The sequence below is a fragment of the Haliaeetus albicilla genome, chromosome 16 (assembly GCF_947461875.1).
Source record: "Haliaeetus albicilla chromosome 16, bHalAlb1.1, whole genome shotgun sequence".
Lineage (NCBI taxonomy): Eukaryota > Metazoa > Chordata > Aves > Accipitriformes > Accipitridae > Haliaeetus > Haliaeetus albicilla.
Genome location: NC_091498.1, coordinates 1,697,363 through 1,718,839, shown reverse-complemented (window position 1 = coordinate 1,718,839; position 21,477 = coordinate 1,697,363). Strand labels below are relative to the sequence as shown.

General features: G+C 40.3%; 1 protein-coding gene across 5 annotated transcripts; it reads right to left on the bottom strand.

The window, feature by feature from the left end:
- Window positions 1-2,104: 2,104 nt before the first annotated feature.
- CLSPN (claspin) lies at window positions 2,105-18,603 on the bottom strand. 5 transcript variants are annotated; one of them, XM_069802897.1, is made up of 25 exons: window positions 18,450-18,603; window positions 17,204-17,333; window positions 16,174-16,628; window positions 15,306-15,473; window positions 14,853-14,942; window positions 14,539-14,611; window positions 13,889-13,997; window positions 13,056-13,612; window positions 11,833-12,024; window positions 10,777-10,964; window positions 10,050-10,252; window positions 9,726-9,790; window positions 9,120-9,325; window positions 8,473-8,633; window positions 8,150-8,376; window positions 7,799-7,913; window positions 6,995-7,076; window positions 6,577-6,668; window positions 5,798-5,962; window positions 5,582-5,703; window positions 5,202-5,329; window positions 4,584-4,686; window positions 4,047-4,129; window positions 3,678-3,839; window positions 2,105-3,468 (listed from the first exon to the last, which is right to left on the bottom strand). In XM_069802897.1, exons 1-25 carry the CDS (start codon window positions 18,468-18,470, stop codon window positions 3,355-3,357), a joined length of 4,011 nt encoding a protein of 1,336 aa, XP_069658998.1. In that variant the 5' UTR covers window positions 18,471-18,603; the 3' UTR covers window positions 2,105-3,354. The 5 variants fall into 5 exon arrangements, with proteins under 5 accessions (XP_069658998.1, XP_069658995.1, XP_069658997.1 ...); XM_069802894.1 differs by lacking the exon at window positions 18,450-18,603 and adding an exon at window positions 17,978-18,208; XM_069802896.1 differs by lacking the exon at window positions 18,450-18,603 and adding an exon at window positions 17,978-18,208 and having other exon boundaries at window positions 7,799-7,910.
- Window positions 18,604-21,477: the final 2,874 nt, after the last annotated feature.

The window sequence follows — 21,477 nt, the reverse complement described above, 5'->3', positions numbered from 1 at the left end:
TAACACAGACCAAAGGCCGTTCCTTCCTCTGCTTATAAGTTCTTTTTTAATTTCTTCACTATCATTTAGGTTCCTAAGAGCTCATTCTCCCTGCAAACTCAGCAGGTAACATTGCATACTTAGCAGCACTCCTCTCATCAAGGCTCCTGCAGTACAGCCTAGGATCTGGAGCTGAGAGCTAAAAGGTTTTATTCCTCCTGTCCCTTGTGCAGGTAGGAGAAACTGAGGCATGGAGACATGTAGTTATTACAGCTGCCTCACTCAGATGAAAACCCTGGTGTCCTACCAAGGTGCAGCCACTTTTGCACTTCATGCAAAGCTAAAACCAACCATTACCCATCCTGACTCTCAGCTGTAACTGCTAGTGGTTAGCCCAAGATGTGATTAAAGGGGAAAAGCAGTGAGCGAAGTGGAAGGAGCTCCTCCTTCAGCCCGGGACAGCCCCGCAGAGACTGTTTCTGCACAGGCTGAGGTGCACTGCTGCCCCAGGGCTGTGCACAGGACCCTCATTCCCACCCTGTCACCCCTCTCTGCCTCAACCCATAGTCAATCCTTCCTTCCCAGCTGGCCTGGCCAGCACCAGACCACTCTTGGCACTTCCAGCAGCAACAGGGGAGGATTTTTCTCTCTGTTAGCACAGCAGCATCATCTCAGTGCCAGGAGGGGTGAGCTGAATCGATACTTGAAAATGAGAAGCCAAAGCTGAGTTAATGTGCCAGACGGGAGGTGGGGTGGGGGGCAGCCCTAGAAGAGCCGGCCGCAGGGATGAAAAAAGGTCAGCAGCACAGGTGGGAGCATAGGCAAGGGTCAGGCCCAAACCCACAGCTCTCATCCCTGGTGGGAAGATGGAGTCTGGCACAATAAGAAGTAGCAGCAGCAGCATCTCAGCACATGGTTCAACCCCTCCTGCTATTGAGATTTCAGCTCCTACGGGACTCACCCCGGCCTCCTACCACTGCCTCCTCAGAACATGGCATGGAATATATACCCCTGCAAGAAATTTCTGGGGTGTGGCGCAGTGCTTACCAGCAGCATTTCGCAAACCCTGAACGCCTGAAAGGTTGTTTTGGGGGAAATGTTTCCGAACCACAGTAGCCAGAAATCTTCCCAGCCTACGTATTTCAATTTATAAGTTCTTCAGGCTCAACAATATTTTTCTATTCTTGGTTCTGGAACAAGCAAAAAGTATTTTGAAGGGAAAATTTTAAAGTGAAAAAGAAATAAATGCCACGGCTGTGGCTAGCATGTGCTGAGTAAAGGCTAGTAAGACCACCAGGACAAAGCCAATCCTGTAAAGGTGCTCTTCAGGCTACTACCTTCTAATGCAAAAATGTAGCAATTATAGGTCTATATAGATTTAATCCTTTGCAATGCCATAGAGCATGGAAAACTATAAGAATTTCCCCTTGAGTCAGAGTACAGTTTAAGCTTTAATCATTCTTGCCCCCTTTTGCTAGAGGAAGAGCATTCTCTTGCTGCTCTCTAGTGGCAGGCAGTGTTAGCAAAATTACAAGAAGGTGCTGAATTTTGCAGCTTCGAATGTTTTTGTCCAGTAAGCCTGTGCTGAATTAGTACAACTTACAAATCAGTGCAAACACCATGATAGAGAATTAACTGGATATTCAGATATCTTATTTCAGTTATGCTGCTCTTCAAGAAACATCTGATAAATGACCTTTCCTCCTTCATTCTCTTCCCTAAACTTCCCATCCCAAATCCAGGTGTACTAATTATTAGAATTGCTAGAATGAACTGAAATAGGCACATCTCAAGCCAAAGAGAAAGCAAGTTTTGTCTATGAACTAAAAAAACCAAAACTACTGAATCACTAAGAAGAAACATATTCTTAGGGCCAAGAATTTTATGCAAACTGAAGTGGAAGACTTGAGGACTTGAGAATTTACACTCCAATAAACATAGGGGGGTTGTTTTTGTTGTATTCCAATATTCTTGCAGCTGCTCCTAGTGAAGGGCTTAGTTGTGGCTACAAAAGAAAAGCAGCAATGAAAAAAAAAAAAAAGACAGAGATAGACAAACATTTTGGAAAAAAAAAGCCACATACACACAACTGAGTGAAATCCTGTAAATTAATTCCAACTGCCTCCAAAATTAAAAACATGTTTTATTGTAAAATTGCACTCCAATTAGTACCATAATTCTTTATAAACATAATATACAGTAAAATATTTTACATGTAGCACACCAGGCATATGCTTATGATGTAACAAAATTTACAATTCAGGATACTTCTCTGACAGAGTTGGCAACCTAAGTATGTGACATCAAGTCCTAGAAAGATCTTTAGTTTTACAGAGCAGGCCACTGTCTTACCATTATCTGGTCTCTACTTTAACACATTCAGCTCTCAATCAGAAGTGTCAGAAACGCTGTATATTGTCTCAAGTTTCTTTCACACTATTTAGAATAGTTGTGAATGATCGTTTCTTATTATCTAATTTCCTCATTCTAGAGAAGGCTTTTCATTACTAGCTGTTCAGAAACGGATGTTTTCTCTTGGATGAGTGCAGCTTGCATGAAAACAATGGATGGATGATTTAAGAGAGTCTTCAGCTGGGCGAAACAAATCAAACACCCCCCCCCCCCCCCCCCAAATACTCAAATAAAAAACCTCAACACACCTTCTTTTCCTCTCCTACGTCTGCTATTCACACTCTTCCCTCTCCACATATGCACATTCATATGCATAAGAATTTAAACAGCAATAAAAACTGGGAAAGAAATCCCTATTGTACTGTCTCATAGAAGACTGGGACCTTCTTTAAAAATATACATTTCAAACATAAATTAGAGCTTCTTAAAATGTCAAGCTAATAAATGCTTAAACATTAAACAAGGCATTGGAGGAAGCTATAGCTAACTTCGTACTGCAAGTGTAAGCAACATCTGTCCTGCTATAGTTAACACTGCTTTTTTCTTACCCAAAACTGCAGAAATACCTCCTCCATCTGTGCTTTAAGCTAACTGCAGCATTTCTGCGTCATACCTGTCACATGAGCGGTATTTTCAGATGGAACTGATACCACTGAAACGTGAGATTCTGCGAGGACAGTATACAGTAGTGTAAGTTTCCTTAATGCTTGGGAAAGACCAAGTTAGCATTTCATTCCAAACCAAGCATGGATTTTGTGCTCTCATTTGCCATGGAGCACCGAGAAAAAACAAAGGGGAATAAAGACAACCATTGCCTGGAAATTACTGGAACTTGTGAATTAAGTGGCAGCCTGAGAACGTACAGCAATTTATTTACCTTCCTGATGACTGCTGGCAGATTTGCAAAACAAACCGCAACTGGCAAAGAGACAAGATACAACCTCTGGCCCTAAAAAGCAACATTCAGCTCTCCAAGTACTGGAATATACTTCGACTTTGACTCGATTCCTCTGTGCTGTCTACCCTGGGCCGTTTGGCCAGAGATGTTATTACTGCAGTAGGACCTCTTTTCTTCACCTACAGGGGAGTAGAATACATTAGAACGTATAAAATCTCCAAAAAGTTGAAATTCTGAATTACCAGAGAATTATTTGGTGTGGGAGCACATACTAGGAAACCACAGAGAATATTTAAAACAACAGTGCTCTTAACTACTTGGCAGTGCTTAGTGCCTGTACATTTAAACAATCTACACAATTGGCAGCACATTCCACACAACTCTTTACCTGAAGTTTTGATTTCTCCTTTGCCTCTTCACTCTTGTCTGGGGAAAGTGTATGAAAGACAAAGTTCCTTGAATTTCGAGGTGCATTTGGATTAAGATCTGACATTGCTGCTAGCTTCTGAAGGACAGCTTTAGGTCTGTTCAAGAGAGACCCATTTTTTATCTGAAGAACAAAGAAATGCTGCATTAAACCACTCACATGAACAAGACAGCTCTTTTAGTAGGTTACTCTTAATAGAAAAGACTACTGCCTACTGAAGTGTTACTCACTACCATACAAACCAGAAATAGCCAGAATCTAGGGTCAGCTGACTTTGCTGTGTTCTACAGATGCAGTTTGGAAATACCATTTTTCAGAACCATTACCAACCTGGATGTCACTGGCAGGTCTGAATGTTTCAAACGGGTTCCTGGGTAACAGTGTTGTGTCTTGTACCACTACTGCTGGGCTTGCTAGCAGAGACAGAGGAAGATGTCAGTTTCTGAATTTAATTTGAAGGAATATAATTTTATATCAAACTGAAGAACTTGGAATTGACAACAGACAGCAAACACTGGCGGGGGAGGGAGGGGGGGCAGAAATCTGCATCAAATTCCTTTACATCATCAGTTGTATGGCTCATAGAGGAATTTATTTCCACTCTACAACTTTTTTTCCAAAAAGTAGCATACTATTTTATTAAGCAAATACACACAATTATCATCAACCTTGCAGTTGCATATTTTCAATGCTTTTATACCTTTAGCCTTTCAAGTTCGGGAAGACATGAGCTCAGACTGGTGTAAGAAAACTAGACACTGGAGTTTTCTGATCTGTGGCCTGCTTCAATGGAGACTACAAGTGATGACTGAAATTTAAGCTTTATTTCTCTTACTTGATTGTCACTTCAATAAAAAGTAAGCTTACTTTTCTTCTGTAGGGACTTAGCAGTTACTTTTTTTGCTAGTTTCATGAATTGGCTGTCTTCACCGATTTCTTCTTCCTCCTCCTGCTCTTTATTTTTTTCCTTCTGTAGTAGAGAGAAGACACTTCATAAAATTGAAAAGTTAAAATTAAGAATGAATGTTTCATTCAGTATTTTAAGTAGACCAAGTCCTTTCATTATGTAAATTAATAGTCTTTTTTATTTACTTTCTACTGTGAAAGTTTATTGCAACTTCTTAGACACTTTATCATCCTTGTTCTATTAATGAACAGCAAACCTGTACTATCACATTCAGCTGACAAAGCTGACCTAATACTGAAACTTCTAAAACTTGAAGGTATGCTCCCAGCGTAAGAAACTTATTTCAGCTTTGAAGCCGACTTGTTTCAGAACGTAGTTGTTTTGCCTCTCCCTTCTGAATTAGTTTCTCTCTCTGTAGAATACTTGTAGAAGAGAAAGAGCAGAATTCACAATGAAAAACAAAGATACATTTATGAACAGTATTTTTTCCAGAGTTTAACTTGAGGAACTAACAATTTCACCTAGCAATGGTATAGAGAAATATCAAGCAAGATGCCATTCTGGAAGCTAACTATTACCTGCTCACGAAGCCACTGTTCTCGTTCAAATCGCTCTTTCCTCCATTTTGCTTCTGTCTCATCAAACTGTTCATTTTCATCATCATTATCCGAATCTCTCTGAAACAAGTCAATCTGTGAAGCATAATCTAGACAAAGAAAAAAAAATTAGCTATTAATTTTACAAGAGGCATAAAATATGCAGACTAGTAAAAAACCAAAAAAATCCAACACACACACAAAAAACCCTATCCAAAACCAGACCCCCTCCAACCCAACTTATTTCTGAAAGATTATTTACTTCTGAAGGACTACCAAGTGGTATTTCATACACACACACACACACACTCTCTCTTTCCAATCTTTCACCCCCATCTGTTAACCATAGATCAGAAAGGCACCTATGTTTTTCCATCTGAATCTCCTCATTCTGCCAGGGCCATCACTATGCAGGTCACCATCAATGAGGTATCGCTCCTGGTACAAGCGTAACTGACGCTTGTCATCGTCAAGCATTGCCTTCCTATCAACACAGGAGAAAGGGAGGAGGTTAGTCCAGTTTATACCCAAGAGCCATGACTTCACACACACAAATATATACTAATACTGTCACTGACATGTGTAATTTCTGTATTTGATTTTCTAATTCCACTTCATTAGGGAGTTCCTCATCAATAATCTCTTCTTCATATTCATCCAGGTCTTCACCATCATATTCATCCTCACTGCCCACATCACTCCCTGACAGCTCTGCCTCATCTTCCATGAAATCCTGCAGTTTTCTATAAAAGAATATTAAAAGAGTTCAGTTTGGTAGACCAATAATCAAACAAATCTTCTGAAAGCAAGATTTATCTTTTGACATAAAATTAACACATATCCTAAATGAGAAAACATGAATCATCTTTATTTTTTTGTAACAGACTAATACTTGAGTTCTTGCACATTCCCATACACGGCCTGCCAACATACAACACCCCAAATTATTGTCATCCACCAGATTCCTTGCCAGTTGCCTACCAAATGTGATAGCAATGATAACTGCCAACTAGATGTTTTACTTGCTAAAACGAATAAAGATCTTAAGACAGGAGGAATGAAAACAATACTTCTGCACTCCCGCATTTTTTTTGGTCAAAAAAAATGTTGCATTGATTTCATTGTGGCCTTTTGATTTCCATCTACAATGAAAATTATAATGGAAATCATCTATAACCCACCAGCAACATAGTTAAACTCATGCAACATGACAGCACCAAAGCAAGAAAACAGCTGGAGCCAACACCATAAACATCAGATACTAAAGCTGGGGAGGGAATAATTATAGACTAAATTTATAGTGCTATTAAAATTCTATTCTGTCTGGCAATTAATATACAAAAAAAGATGTACTTACAATTTTTTCTTCAAGCCCCGTCTATGTCTCAGCAGTTCTTCTTCATCACTCATTTCTGCTTCTTCAGCATCACTATCTCCACCTTTTTCATCCTGTCAAAGAGAAAGTTTTCAGAAATTGGATTTCAGAAGTGGAGTGCTTTGTAATGACAACTTCTTCTATTCTTCAGTCAATAAACACAGACTAAAACACCACAGATTTTTCAGAGGATTTGCTATGTTAAGATGCTTTGTCCACCATATCATAATATTAAGGAGACATTTTAAGCAATCCAAACATTGCTCTTAAAAATGTTTCAGTAGCTTGTTCTGGAAGTCAAAATTCTTTGCATTGATGGTTATATTAAAAAACTAAGTAGATAAATGGAGTTCTCTTAGTCAGAATGCTGTAGCAGTTGTTCTGCTCCATCAGTTCATACCTCTTCACTATCAAAGGCATTGTCATCTGTTAAAAGCTGAAAATCACCAAGTTCTTCTTGCTCCTCTTCATCATCTTCTTCCCTAGGAGAAAGTAAATGAAAGAAATGCATGTTTTCATTTCACCTCCAATGATGGCTTCACAATAATTCAAAGCAAGATTTCAACCATCATGATAGCAGGTCTCAGGTAATAAGCTGTGAGCATTCAAAGAGCTAACAGTCTCTCAACAGCATTTAGCTTTAAATGCCCTAAATCCTCATTAGCATTGATGTTTTATTTTAAGACTTCAGGTCTTCGCTTGCAGAAACCATGGGGCAAGTACTAAATCCTGAGTTTCTTTCCCCTTAAAATTCCTCTTGGATCCCCCTAACATTCCTGTTTAAGCCTCATTATCCTTTTGTCAGGCAGCCATACACCTTTCCAGTTTAACCAATGGAGAAAATGCAAATACTAACATTTGGTTATGGTTCCTGTAGTTTGGTAACAGCCCAGAATAGAACCCAGAAGTCCTTCATTCTAACAATCTTTTCTCAGTTTGATGAGAGTTCTTCAACACATCTTCCACTATCAGTGAAAGACAAAGAAGAATTTCCCTTCACAGTAACTGTGGGAAACGGTATATGCTGCTGATTTAGAGAGTGATTGCTGAGCAATTTGCAACATTCCTCCCCTTCACACCCAAAACAGACCACACTTTTGCTTACAGCATTTTGAATTGATGTCGAACAAGAAAATGCATTAAGAGTGAAACAAGACAACTACCACTATAAACGTTTGTCAATTTTAGGACAAACAATGCTAACCTGTCTGTGGGAAAGGAGCCCGAACAAAGTGCTAGAGCTTCTGCCATTGGATCTTCTATGTCACTGTCTTTTTCTGCCTTGGAAGATACCGAAGATGCCCATGTTGGAGAACCTGCTACAAAAAGTAATAAGATTGCAACTTATTAGACAGATACATTTCTACTCTTAAAATATCAGAGAGCATCCTAGAAGTGACAGTTAGCATGCTCCCACAAAGGTGTTAGATTGTTAGAGCTCTCAGAAGTCTCGAAGTTCCACATTCTGCATTAGTGCCCAGGACTAAGGAGTACCTTATCATAAAGCTTATAGATCAAGTAATCATCAAAGCTGAAAACAGACTTCAGGACATACTCTGAGACAAGAATTTTCCTGAGCAAAGATTCAGCAATTCTTCCATGTTCTGCTTTTTGTTGCTGCTGGTATTTGGCACGTGTTCAGCTTGACTGCTAAACTGTCCAGAACACAAGTCCAGTAATTCATCCATATTGGCATCCATTGCATTCTCATCCATACTAGCCAGAGTCAGCTGATGCTTTGAGGACTGGTATTTATTCCTATGTTGTCCAACATTCAAGAACCTGAAAGAAAGTCTGTAGTTAGAAATATCTTGCTGGTCTGTATGTCCTATTTTTGTTAAAGGGCATCAGACACCATCCTTTACACCTATTACTTACCCATCCGCATCAAGCAGCTGGCTCTGAGTGTCATCTTCCAAAGAAAATTGAAACTGTGACTCCCCAGCCCCTGGAAATAAACTCTTAGGCTCAGGAGAGGCATTATACAGGTCCTGGGAATCTTCTATGGGAAGAGAGGGCTCAGATGTCTTTCCTGAGCTCTAGTCAAAGGAATAGAAAAATATGCAAGTTATTTGTTTTGCAAGCCTAGAAATCAAAAGCAAGAATGGGATAAAACATTTAAGCTATTTTAAAGGATTAAGACCATGCAGGAGTCAAGTACATCCACACTGCTCTGATAAATCATAGGAGTTCACTGACATCAGATATTGTGTAGCCCATGTAAGTATGCTTAAAAAAAATATTTATGGTGTACATATTTTAGATATAAAAACCAGATTATATATTCTAAAACGTCAGAGAATAGATGCTAAGTTTTTGTAATGTCATTTTTATCCGTTCCAATGTGGAGACATTTTAAACTCCGGGGACAGTTTGCTTTTCCCAAATCTTACTCATATAAAAGCATTTGGCTAGATGCTGCCTTCTGGTATTAATTTTTTGATAGATCTGACAGTCAGGATAAAATACATTTATTCACTACCCACTGTGTTAATAGACGATAGGAATAGGACTGAGAACCTTACCTTAGAAGCTGAGCTGATAAAGCTTGTTTTGAAAAAACCTGGGGAAGGTGACCTGAAACCTCCTGCTGCAGATAAAAAGTTCCCTCCACGTGACATCTGTTTGCTACAGGGCTGATATGATGGAATCATGGAGCCAATCAACTCAAAGCTGCTGTTATGGCTATTCTCTTTAGCTAGTGTTGGTAGAGAAAATGAATCATCATCCTCTGAAAAAAAAAAAAATAAATACAGTGCTTAACTTTTTTTTTGTGATCCAGTAAAACCTCAAGATACTATTTTGCAACACTGACACCTTGCTAAAAATTCATTATTTTGTGGTCATGTTGGATTTCTTTCTTCATACAGGATGCATATTACACTTTTTAATTGAATTTCATCTTACTGATTTCTGACGGTTTCTATATTTTTTCCAGCATAATTTTGAACTTTATTTTCCTCTAGTTTTTTCAAGCCCTCCCATTTTTTCACCAGTCTAAACTTTTATAATCATACTGTATAACTATACAGGTGATGAAATAACAAAAATATCGAATATCAATCTCAAACAGAAACTTCTATGTGTGCCAGGTGAAGAAAATGATAGTTACGATAATAGTTCTACTTTACCTAACTTGGCAGGTCCTTTGTCTGTAGCTTCTTCCATTTCAAGTTTCTCATCCGGAAGAGAGTATCTGCAATTCGTTATATACGAGATTAATTGCAAAAAACAAGGTAACACACAAAAATACATCTAGTGCATTTTGATTAAGAAACAGATTATTCCACTATTAGTCATTAGGTTTTTAAAAGAAAATATATATGAATGCACATATAACTACTGGAACAAGACAGGAAAAATAGTTATAAGAAGTACTTCAAATCAAAACATCTACATGTATTGATCAAATATAAAATTGCTCAGGCACCATTTTTAAGGCTTGATTTATTTACCCCATTTTTGAAGAGCTGTCCTTAAAAAGCATCAATGTAGACTCTGTTGAAGGTGGTTTGAGAACAGAATCACAGTGCACAGATTTCTCCAGCTTATCTCCATCAACTGATTCTTTGTCAGTTTCTTTATCACCATCTTCAATGTGTTTCTCTTCTATATCTTCATTATCTTCCTCTGCTTCGCCAAGCAGAAATTCCACATTCTAAAAAATATCCCCAAACATAGCAGAGATACAATTATTGCTTTGGTCTGTCACACTTCTTTGCGTACTTTTCAGGAAAACATTTTAACATATGGAGGATGAAACTGAGTGACATTCACAGTTCTTGCATGCACCTATTCCACTCTGAGACAACTGAAATAGCTTGGTTGTTTCAAGCAACTCTGTTCCAATCCCTTTTAAAAAAGGAAAGGCCATGACAGGTAACCTCAGCTGTCCACTGCTAGCAATAAGCCAAGTATATATAAAAAGAGAAAGTAGCACCAGAATCTTTTATACACTTATATTTGATTTTAATACTGTTTAGACAAATAAGGAAAATACTAATAAATTGAGTTTTGGACAGTCCAAACCCTGAACATGCTAACTATAGCAATTTTTTAGCTTCTAGGAAGAATTCTTGGCAATTTCCCTAATATTAGTAGTGTACAAAAGTCTCATTTCACTGGGGAGAGGCAACAGAATTGAGAAGCTGACTAGGTTACGTAAAAATGTTGCATACAGACCTCATGACTGCCTTCTTCCTCTTCCTCAGACTCATCTGTCATCTCTTCCTCCTCCTCTTCTTCTTCTTCTTCCTCCAACATGTCCTCATTATCCAATTTAAACAATGCTTGCCGCTTTTGGCGTTCCTCAGTCCTGCGGAGTTTCATGGCCTCCTGGAGTTTAGCCTTCAGCGCTTGTAGCTTTTCACCTGGACAGAAATGAATAAATGAATACATTACATGTACTACAGTGAATTCTTAACTTCACTGCCTTCAAGCATCCAATCTATTGTAACTAAACACATAAAAAGGGAATTAAAAAGTTACTTGTTTTTAAATGTTTTTATGAATTTATCTGCCAGCTATAAGAGCTACAGCAGTCAGTTTCAATAAACTCAATTTAGAGAGACCACACATCTCATGAATTATCAAGATTTCTCATTATCCATAAATGTCACTGGTGCAGCACTCTGAATGAGATAGGGTCTGTCTCTCCACTCTGTCTTTTGGGAAAAAGAGCATCCAATTGCCACGGGCAGATGGGCTATAGCACATGAAATAATTAAGAGCAGCTAAAAATAACATGTGCCCATAGAACTAGCCAAATAATCTGTTTCTTTTAATGGATACTATGAGTCACATTCCACACACATTTTCGTTTGCACATACATACAATTCTATTAGAAACCACAGTATAGAAATAAGGAAGCATGAGAGATCTAATAAATGGTAATAGTTCACAAGAAGCCTGAGAGTTACATTCAAAGCACTGATGGAAGAGAACAGTACAGATACAGGTTTACACAAAATTTTGGTACAGATGGGGAGAAATCCAGAGAACCAATCACAAAGATCTGACTGAAGCTGTTCAACGCAGGTCAGTGCTATTTAAGAAGTCTATCAAGATTCTTTTTTAAAACAGGGCTATCCATTAGAGGGAACATACATACTAATTTCACAGATGAAGATCCCTTCAGCTGTATTTCATAGGGCAGCATTGGGAAAGGGAGTATGAGAGAGAAAAAAAGACAAAGTGTTTTCCAATTCAACCATCATCACTTCTTCTCACAAACCGACCTGGCTTTGTGTGGACTGTTTCATCCAGGCTTTCTGCAGCTAACACTGCTGGTACCACATCTGCTTTCAGTTCCTCTTTTCCTTCAGATGTAGTCTCCTTACGAATAATGTTCATGTTTATGGTCCGTTCAGCTTTGGATTTTGACGTTCGAAGAGTGTGCTTCAAGAAACGTGCTTTCAAGGCTTCCAATTCTTTAAATACATATTAATTAAATTTCAAAATGCAAATTAAATTAATTTGATAGCATTTAAAAGCATTCAGAGTTAAAGTTTTATCAAGAGTAGGTCTTGAGAAATTTTTTTTTCCCCAAAGGAAGTTAGTTACAAACTCTGTATCTTTAATATTGAAATATTTGCAAAACCATTCTACTGGACTAATAAAACAATAAAGTATTACAGAATATTTTTGCTGTAACTTGTACTTAATTGATGTTAGCTAATATTAAATTACCTTAGCATTGACTATGATTTATCCAGAAGACCTCAAGTCACTTCCAGTCTAGCCTTCCAGCCACCAGGCAATTCTAAACTTCTATTAACACATATGTCTAAAACCAGACTGATGGCTGACAAAAAACTGTTTCTTGGCAGAGGTCAGTTTCCTCCATGCACAGAAGTAGCATCCAGTCCAGACATTCTCTTAATATCTTCTAATACATAATAGATTTAATGGAGTTACAAAATTGCCTAATCATTTGCAATCTCTCCCTGAAACAAGGTCAATTATTTAATATTGATGAACCAATGTTCAAATTCCAGTACCTAGAAGACATTCAAACCATTCTTGCTACAGAAGTAAATTTTTGCTTGCTATCCAGCCTTGCCTTTTAACAAAATCAGTGGTAAACACTCTGGAACACAGGCCAGTTTTGTTTCCAGATAATTACTGCATGCCTCGTTTTGAATCCATTTGAAAAAGTGCTCCCATGTGCTTTAAGTACCAACATAATTCACTATAGCAAAATGGAAATAAATCATTCATCACTAAATAGTTATCACTGCACATTCCTTCAAGCTTTCAAACATTAAGGACTCGGAACTTCCCTTTTAAACATTAGCTGGAAGAAAAGGGATACCAACGTTAAGCAAAGAATCCATACTAGTAAGTGAACATGCCTGACTCTTCTATTGCCTAAACATTTCTCAGAGATGTTCCAGTTAAAGTCAGATTAACTCTGCTTACTTGGACAGATACAACAGGATTACAACAATAAAAGCGATACCTTTATTTGAATCAGATTCGTCAAGGTTTATAAAGGATTCATTGCCAGAGCAGATTCTTGGTTTGATGGACAGGTCTATTCCCAGTTCACGAAGTTTATCCAACTTGGACTTCCTCACTTTTTCAGGTTGTGCCACCAATCCAGGCCCCACTTGCTGATCGCTTTTTTCACCTTGTAAGTCTGGTGCCGTTTCACCTCTTTGCTCAAGGGCATCTCCTTCAACTGCCAGAGGAATTTCATTCTCTTTTTGTTCACTACAATCAGTGCTTTGGAAGTTAGAGTGCTGTTGTTCTTCTGTATTGTTATCAGTCATTACAGTCCTAACTGTATGAGAATCATCACTGTCCTGCCTAGGCTTCTCAGCACAGTCTTCTCTAGAGTTCTTTCCTACATCAGCAAGAGGCTTGCTCACAGTAGTATCAACATCTCTGCCAAGGTTTGTTTCTGGTTCATTAGCTGCTGATTGATCACCTTCTATTTGCCCATCTTTGCAATCCGTGCTCAAGTTCTTAGTGTCTGCAGATTCTTCATTTAGGGATAGCTGGTATTTAGTGGACCTAATGAAGCCAGAAAGAAATGCCTCATGTTAACAGTGACACACTCGTAATTTCCAGATGTTCATGGAATTAAAGAAGCCTAAGAAAGTTTCTTAATAAAACTTTCTGGTCAAAGCAACAGGTAAAATTAAACCAGAAAAAAGCTGTGACTGTCCACAGAGCAGCCGTGTATGTCATACAACACCTATAGCATGCAAAAGTCTGGTTATCCCCAAAAGCAAAGCTGGGATATCCTCAAAATTTATGAAAAAATATGAGAAAGGTTTAAGCGCTTACTTCAGCAATGCCATGGCATTTCCTTGACATACTGGTCGAGGTCTACGCTTGAAGAAGTCGTGAACGCTTTTGGTCTCAGGCACATGATATGGGAGAGACACAGACGATTCTACCAGAGAAAGGAGGTGAAAGAAAATTTAAAAAGTTATCCGAGAGATTTATTTGATATCTCTGAAATTCAAAGAAGCTTGACACAAGTATTTTGCAGCAAAGACATCTGATTAGGCACAAACAGCACAGTTTAAACAAGTACAGCAAACACTGCTGTTTGGGAAAGAGTTCCAACAGCAACAGTCTTGAAGACCAAATTTGCAACATGTCCCTGGATTCATTAGGAAATTAATTGTGATGTTTATACCAAAACTGAAACTGGTCTTGACATTCTATTACATGCCTCTCTCTAAATATTCCACTAACTTTAAACAAGCTTACAGGCTCAAGTGTTTGCACAATGATTATTTTTCTTTTTCAATAGTTACAAAGATATCTTTTAATAGGACCTTGAATAAAAATGGTCTTGCACCCTTCAACCTTAAATAACTCATGCTAGGTGAAAGAAGGCTCTAACCTTTTGGGTAAATTCTTTCAGTTTCTCCCCTGAATTTTTTAATAGTTTATACCCCTCTACGTCCAAAGAATTTAAGTTTTACCTCTAATAAGTCGTTGGGTCTCACTATGTAGTTGTTTAATGGCTTCTTTACTTAACCTTGCTGCTTTCCGCTCCTTAAGGAAAGAAAAGAAAGGCTTCTGAAGTCAGAAAAAAAAAAAAAGAGGGACTCTATCTATACTTTCTAAATAGCTTATTTTTCCCTTTCAAACAGAAAGCAGTCAGAATAAAGCAGCCAGTTAAAAAAAAAAAGATTAAAAATAGTAAACCAACAAAAACATTGAACAGCATGCATACAAAAAACATCTGAGTCACTACAACAAACAATGGAGAGCTTTAAAAAGAAGAATACTTCACCTTCCTTTTTGGTTCTTTTAATACAGGTTCCTCATTCTCATCATCAAATACATGTTTGTAGCCTTCACCCTCAGAAAACCATTCTTTGTTCTACAGTGCATAAAAGAGATTAATTTATTTGTCTAGATACACAGGCACTACCAAGGACAAACAAGTCAAAAGTAAAAATCATTGTACAGAATCATCACTGGTTACCAAAACCAGTAAGCAATCTCATAAACCAAAACAAATCCCACATAATACCTATGGTAGATTTCCAAAGCTCCTACTATAGCATTATCTCTACAACTTTCCAGGACAACATCTGTCCATCTTTAAGAACAAAAAGCAGAGGACTATTCTCTCCTCTGTCATAGCAGTAGAAGTGCACCGTTGTCAAAGAGTTTTAATACATGCTCAAGTACAATATTTCCCACTAATAACCAATAATCTTGTATCCCTATCAAATGTTACCTTATATTTTTTTATTTTGTTTTTCACCGCCGCTCGTATTGATTCTATTGACTCTTCATCCTCTGGGGGGTAATCGTTTTCCTCTTCTAAGCCATTATCAAAAAGTTCTTTGTCATCAAGAAGACATCCACTGTCATTAAAAGGATACCTCTGACCACCATCTACCTGCTTGCCATAAGAATAAAGTATTTGTGTAATTCATTTCAGAAGCTCCCCTTCAGTTCTTTGACATTAATTCAAGATTACTGTCAAAAGGTCTTGATGAAAGAAGTTAGAAAAAGTACATGCCATCTTTAATCTAGCATCTTGTGTGTTCTGTAAGCCAGTCATATTCACTTTACAGCACTGCAAAGTTGACAAGGTAATTCGTGGAGCAATATTCCCTACATCTATGGTAAGCAGGGAATTTCAGTAATTACTGAAGACCAAAATGACTCCGAGAGAATAAATTAACACTTCAAATATACATTTTACAAATAGCAACAATATGCAACCTCCTAAGCAGCCACTTATTTAGACCAGAATTCCAATTTGAAAGTAGCCCAAAGCTTCCTCCAGAAACTAGCACAGCAATGTAGAGAAAAGCTGAAATAACAATCAAAGCAGTCTGCGCACATAACAAACCCCCAATGAACCCAAAGAATTTCTGCCTGGCTTAACACGCACTGACGATAAATCATCAAGCGTTAGGGTTTGTATTTTCTTTGCAGATGAAACTGGTAGACTCATATGGTATTCTGCGGATACCACATCTGTTGTAGGAATGTGGACACTAGCAATGTTGAAGCATTGAAACACAATAAGCAAATGCAGTAATAAATTTAAGGTAGTTGAGAAAACATCTGAGATTTTCTGCCAAAATATATACCTCTGCTCTAGGCTTCTTTTCTTTTTTCAGCTGTTTAATGGACTGAATTTTTCTCTCCTTCTCCTTTCTTCTTCTTGATTTTCCTACAGCTTTTTTTGCTGATTCTTCTTCAAAATCATGTTTATGTTTTCTGTACTTTTTCACAGATTTTAGGGGCGTCTCCTCTTCAGATTCCTCCTCAGACAAGCCAGCCTTTCTGCTTGTTTCAAGGTTTTCAATCTGCAATCGGTCACCAGTGTCACTGTCATCACTATCTAGCAGACCTTGGCGAATCCGATGGGATTTCTTGTTCCTCTGGGCAGTAATGTTCTCTTTTTCCTCTCCATTTTCCTTGTCTCCACCCGGAATATTGTTGTGCACAAAAGAGCCACCATCCTCTCCATCTTCGCTGTCACTGTCCTGAAGCACCTTCTTGCTTTTTGCTTTTTTACGTACAAAAATCTCTTCCTCTGAATCTGACAAAATACATTAAAAGAAAAGAAATGATGCACACTATGGAGAGAAAAATTCCTCAGGTTAATTAACAAACAATTAGTTAAACAAAGTTATGTATCTGTTAAATTTCACAGATGTCAACATCTATAGCAAATCAGCTTGAACTCAAGTTTTCAAAATCCACTTCTCCCTGCAGTGCAGTATAAAAATGACCCAAATTGATGTTACAGGTTTTTAACCTTTAAAAAAAAAGGCAAAGCTGAAAATCCTTCACTGATTGATAGATTAGTGACTTGCCTTGAAACAGTAATAAAACCCACGGTAAGTAACTCAACAAGCACATAGATTAAGCAAATCACAAAAAGAAAGGAAATAAGCAATTAAGACACATCCCATTTACTATTTCCCTTTCTGTACCTCAAAAAACACTTTTCAGAGATTTACAGATGTCTGCCCACATTCTGAGCAACAAAAAAGGCACTTTGGATTCCTACAGGTCACGCAATGACAACTTCCTAAAAAGGTATTTATAAAATGAAAAAGGCACCATTGAAGGCAACAACCACCAGGGACAATCGATGGAAATATTACAGACCTCTGTCATCAAGAGACGCTATCCCCTTGCTGAAGTGACCTGGAGAGGCTGTTTCACAGCTGCCCTGTCCGCTGTCAGAGTCACTATCAAGGGCTTTCTCCAAGTCCAAATTCAAATCTTCTAACGGAAACTACAAAGCAAAATAAAATTCTCCTTACTGTGGTTAAGTGTTGTTCATGCAGTAATGACTCTTGGTGTCTAACTTCATTCCAAAACCTTGGCTAATCCCTTACACACAGTTATATACAAATTAATTCTTACAAGGATAATGTATGTGTATTTATGTGAAGGGGGATTACACTACAACAACTTTTATTAGTACTGAAAGGTGAGCTTGCATACAGGAAAAAAAAAAAAGAGAATCAACATACTGGCTGATCTCCACTGATGATAATTCAAAACCATTAAAATGAAAACTTTATTCTACCACATCTGCATTTCACCAAAATTAATTAAACAGGGACCAGTAAACACCTGAGAGGATTCTTTAGAAAGGCTCCTCCATGACAAGGTGCCCAAGCCCGGCGTGCAGGCACGCTGCAACAGAAGGGCCCCTCTCCTGTGTCTCAGGAACGACCCCCCCCCCTCACGGCTGACACCCCCCCTCAGTGGGCCGCTACAGGCCTGGCGCCACGGCACGCCGCCGGGGCAGCAGGCCAGCACGGTCACAGCCTTGCCCAGCGCTGCCGAGGCGTTCCGCTGCCTTGGCCGGGGTTGGGGGTGGGCACAGAGACCCTCACCGGAGAGGGGGGGGAACGACACGGAGACCCTCACCGGGGGGCCCTGACGAACGGCCCCGGCCGGAGCCTTCCACAGCCCCCAGCGTGCACCGCGCCCGCCCGCCGGGCCAGGCGCCGCCTTCCCGGCATGCACCGCGCCCGTGGGCCTTTCCCCGCCCCCAGCATGCACCGCGCCCGCGGGGATAGGTCGAGCACAGACTCCCCGGCATGCACCGCGGGAGGCAAGGCGGATGGGCGAGCCGCCGGGCATGCCGGGAAATGTAGTCTGCGGGAAAAAAAAAAAAGGAGCGAGCCCGGTAACGGCGCGGGGCCGCCCGCGCTCAAGGGCGGCTGAGGAGGCGCGGCGACCTCCCCCGCCGCCACCACCTCGCTCTCTACTCCTCGTTACCCCCCTCCCCAGCCCTCGTCCGCGCCACAGCCAGAGGAGTCCCAAGGTCGTGGGCAGCCCAGGAGCTGCCGCCAGCGGCAGCCGGCCAGTTAGCGCAGAACGGAGCGGCAGGACTCACCTCAGCGGGAGCCGCCGCCATGGCCTCGGCCCGACACCGCCCCAGCGCTCCCGCCGCACAGCTGCGTAGGAAACCGCTTCGAGTCTTCGCGCGCTGCCCCAGTCCCGCCCAACCCCGGAAACAACCAATAACTGCCCGCGGCTATCCCACGTAGCCCCGCCCCTCGCCTCTTTATTGGGAGATATTTTCCGCGTAGCCCCGCCCTCTCCGCCTGGCCCAATCAGTGCTCGCGCTTCGAGGCCACCCCGCGCGCCTCATAAGGCCGCCCTGTGGCTGCCTCCTCCCTTCAGTCAGGGTGAGGATGAGGAGGGTGAGGCGGCGGTGAATGGCGGCCCTGCGGGGCCGACTAAGGGTGGCCGGGGGTACTAGGCCTGTCTACAGCTGTGTGTCCGGGCCTCAGTGGGTGTGAGCAGTCCTCCCTGTGCGGCGGTAGGCTGTGTGGGTGCCTCAGGGGTCTGCAGGCCGGGCCCGGCCCCCTGAGGTAGGCTGGTCCCTTAGAGCTCAGGCCGGGTCGTGTCGCAGAAGGGGCTTCAGTTGTGAGGGCAGCCCGGCCCTGTCTCCAGAGCCGGTGTGAGCTAACACCAGTGTCTGCTGCGGTGTCACCCGTGGAGGCCACAGACCTGGTCCCGGGCTCCTTGCAGGCATTTGCTAGAGGGAGCACAAAAGCCTTCCCCTTGCGATCAGGATTGGTGAGTACAGATGAGTCTGAGTAGAGATAAGTCTCACACCTCAACTCATTTCTCTGTCTGCTCTGTATAAAGTGCTGCCACCACGTAACACCACCAAGCCTGCAGTGTGTAGGGTCCCAATTCTGCCAAAGGGGGGAAAGGATGGCAGGTCAGAGCTCAGCCCTTATGCTTGAGGCTTCTCCAGAGCCATAGGAAGTCATGGAAAAACAGAACTGTTTGCTTTAAGTGGCTGTGAGATGTGTGCCATCTCTTCTTTCCCTCCCCAGAGCTTGGAACTTCTAGGGGTGTTTGCAACCCACTTCCTACTGGTGACAGCTGGAGGGAGAGCAGCGAGCTGGGGAGAGTGTCAGGGACCTTGTTCTGAACTAGTTATGGATGTTTGGCACTCCTTCATTTTGTTTGCTTTGGAGGACATATTGCTACAGTAATGTGGGGGTTTTTTTTCCAAGTTAAACAGCAGTAATCTGCTGTTGCTGAAGGTGAGCCCAGAAAAAAAGCATGTATGTGTTCCAGAGCGTTTAGTACCAGTCAGTTTTGTGGGGGATAAAGAGCAGATGGACTAATCTACTATGACAGTTCCCATATAGCCAACAAGTCTGAGAATGGAGGAAGTGAGAAAGGCAAATGTCCGTGAAACCCACTGCAAACATTACAATACAATTCTGGTTTCCTGTAGCTGCTACAGGAGCTACAGTAATTTAATAATTACTATTTAGTAATGGGGGAGACAGATGCTGGCTCTACAAAAACACCACTAGTCTGTATAATTAAGATACTGTCTTTAACCTACTCCAGTCAGAGAAAGAAGAGAAAAAACAGTCCTCAATTTTAGTAACAAATTAAATTACCTGCTTTTAAAAAAGGTATTTGCTTTTGTGAATAAATAAAACCTTGGAGTTTATGGACTGTTGTGCAAATGTAAACAAAACATATTCAGCTAGTATTTAAGACTCTCTGTTCTTTTTCTGCAGAACGCTGTGTTCTTTGCTGAAGAAGCATTAACTGCGGACCTTTGCTTCCTGATGCTGTTTTCTAACTGGTAACTGAATGCAAAAAGGGTGGTGGCTTCACACTAGAAATTCCTGGAATTTGGGGATCTTTCTAGCTAGTCTGACAGTAAAAAGAAAAAAATACTAGCAAACAGTTTATTGTTTACTCAAGGCTGTAATCTCACTGCTATGTTAGGAATAGTTTTGAGAGTCAGCTGGCAAGAAAAAGGTGGCAAAAAGATTAGCTACTTGCCATATTCAGTTATTTCTGGTCCCGAGTTCTGTTACTCATACCTGGCACACAAAGGCAGTCTCATGGAATGGGTAAATCTTGGTAAACATTTGCCATTAAGGGGATTCTAAACTAAATTAAAACTTTTTTTTTTAGTCCTGGATAAAGTACCATATTAAAACATTCATTTTCTAAAAGCTAGCTTATGAATCTATTTTTTACTAAATAATATACTCCTTCCACAACCTCTAGCAGGTGAGATGTTTAGAAGGAAATCTTCAGAACTAAAGCCTATCATAACTACTGTCTGTCACAACCAAATTAGGTCTTACCGCTGGAAACATGTAGCTGTTTTCAATATAAGGGTGGGTTAACATGGAGAAATAAGGTTCTGACCACTTTGGCAGTCAGGATGCCTCAATGTGTACATAATATTTATCAAGTTAATTGCTTTTTCTGACTTTTTTGAATTTATAATGCATTAAATATAGGCTTGAGTTGTCATACTCAGCAACTTACAGGACCAAGCCTTTGTATTGCAGATTTCTTGAGGTAGAGATTGTATCTTTGTTTTTTTAAAGTACTGTTTGCATAGCCCTACTTTTATGTTTTTTATGCATAGATATGCAGAATAATAGCATGGAAACGTTGTCAGACATCATGGGGTTTTGTTACTGGTCTTGTAAAACTGGTGTTTCCCTTAAGTATTCATCAACTGCTGTCAGGCAATTATATGAGAATCTCAGGTTTCATTTCATTTTAAAATAGGTTTTTGATGCTTCAACTTGGAAAATATCAACCTGCAGGTTAAAGAAGGAAAATAAAATGGGCTTGGCATTTATTATTTATAAGATGCTTTGACTTCTGACCCTCTTGCGAGTCGGCTGAGAATTGTTGGCTAAACAGAACCCGAGGGGTGTGTGAGGGAGCAGCTCACTAAAATAGCATAAGCTGCTTAAAAAGGCGAAAAGTCTGTAACCCCCTTATTTAAGGGCACTCGGCCTGAAGCGTTGGCTTTTTAAGAAAAAGAGAAATTTATCCTCTGTGAGCCTGCTCCCCTTGCAGGCTGAAAACCAGCCCAGGGGACCCTCTCTGACAGGCCGGGGAGCCACCGAAGC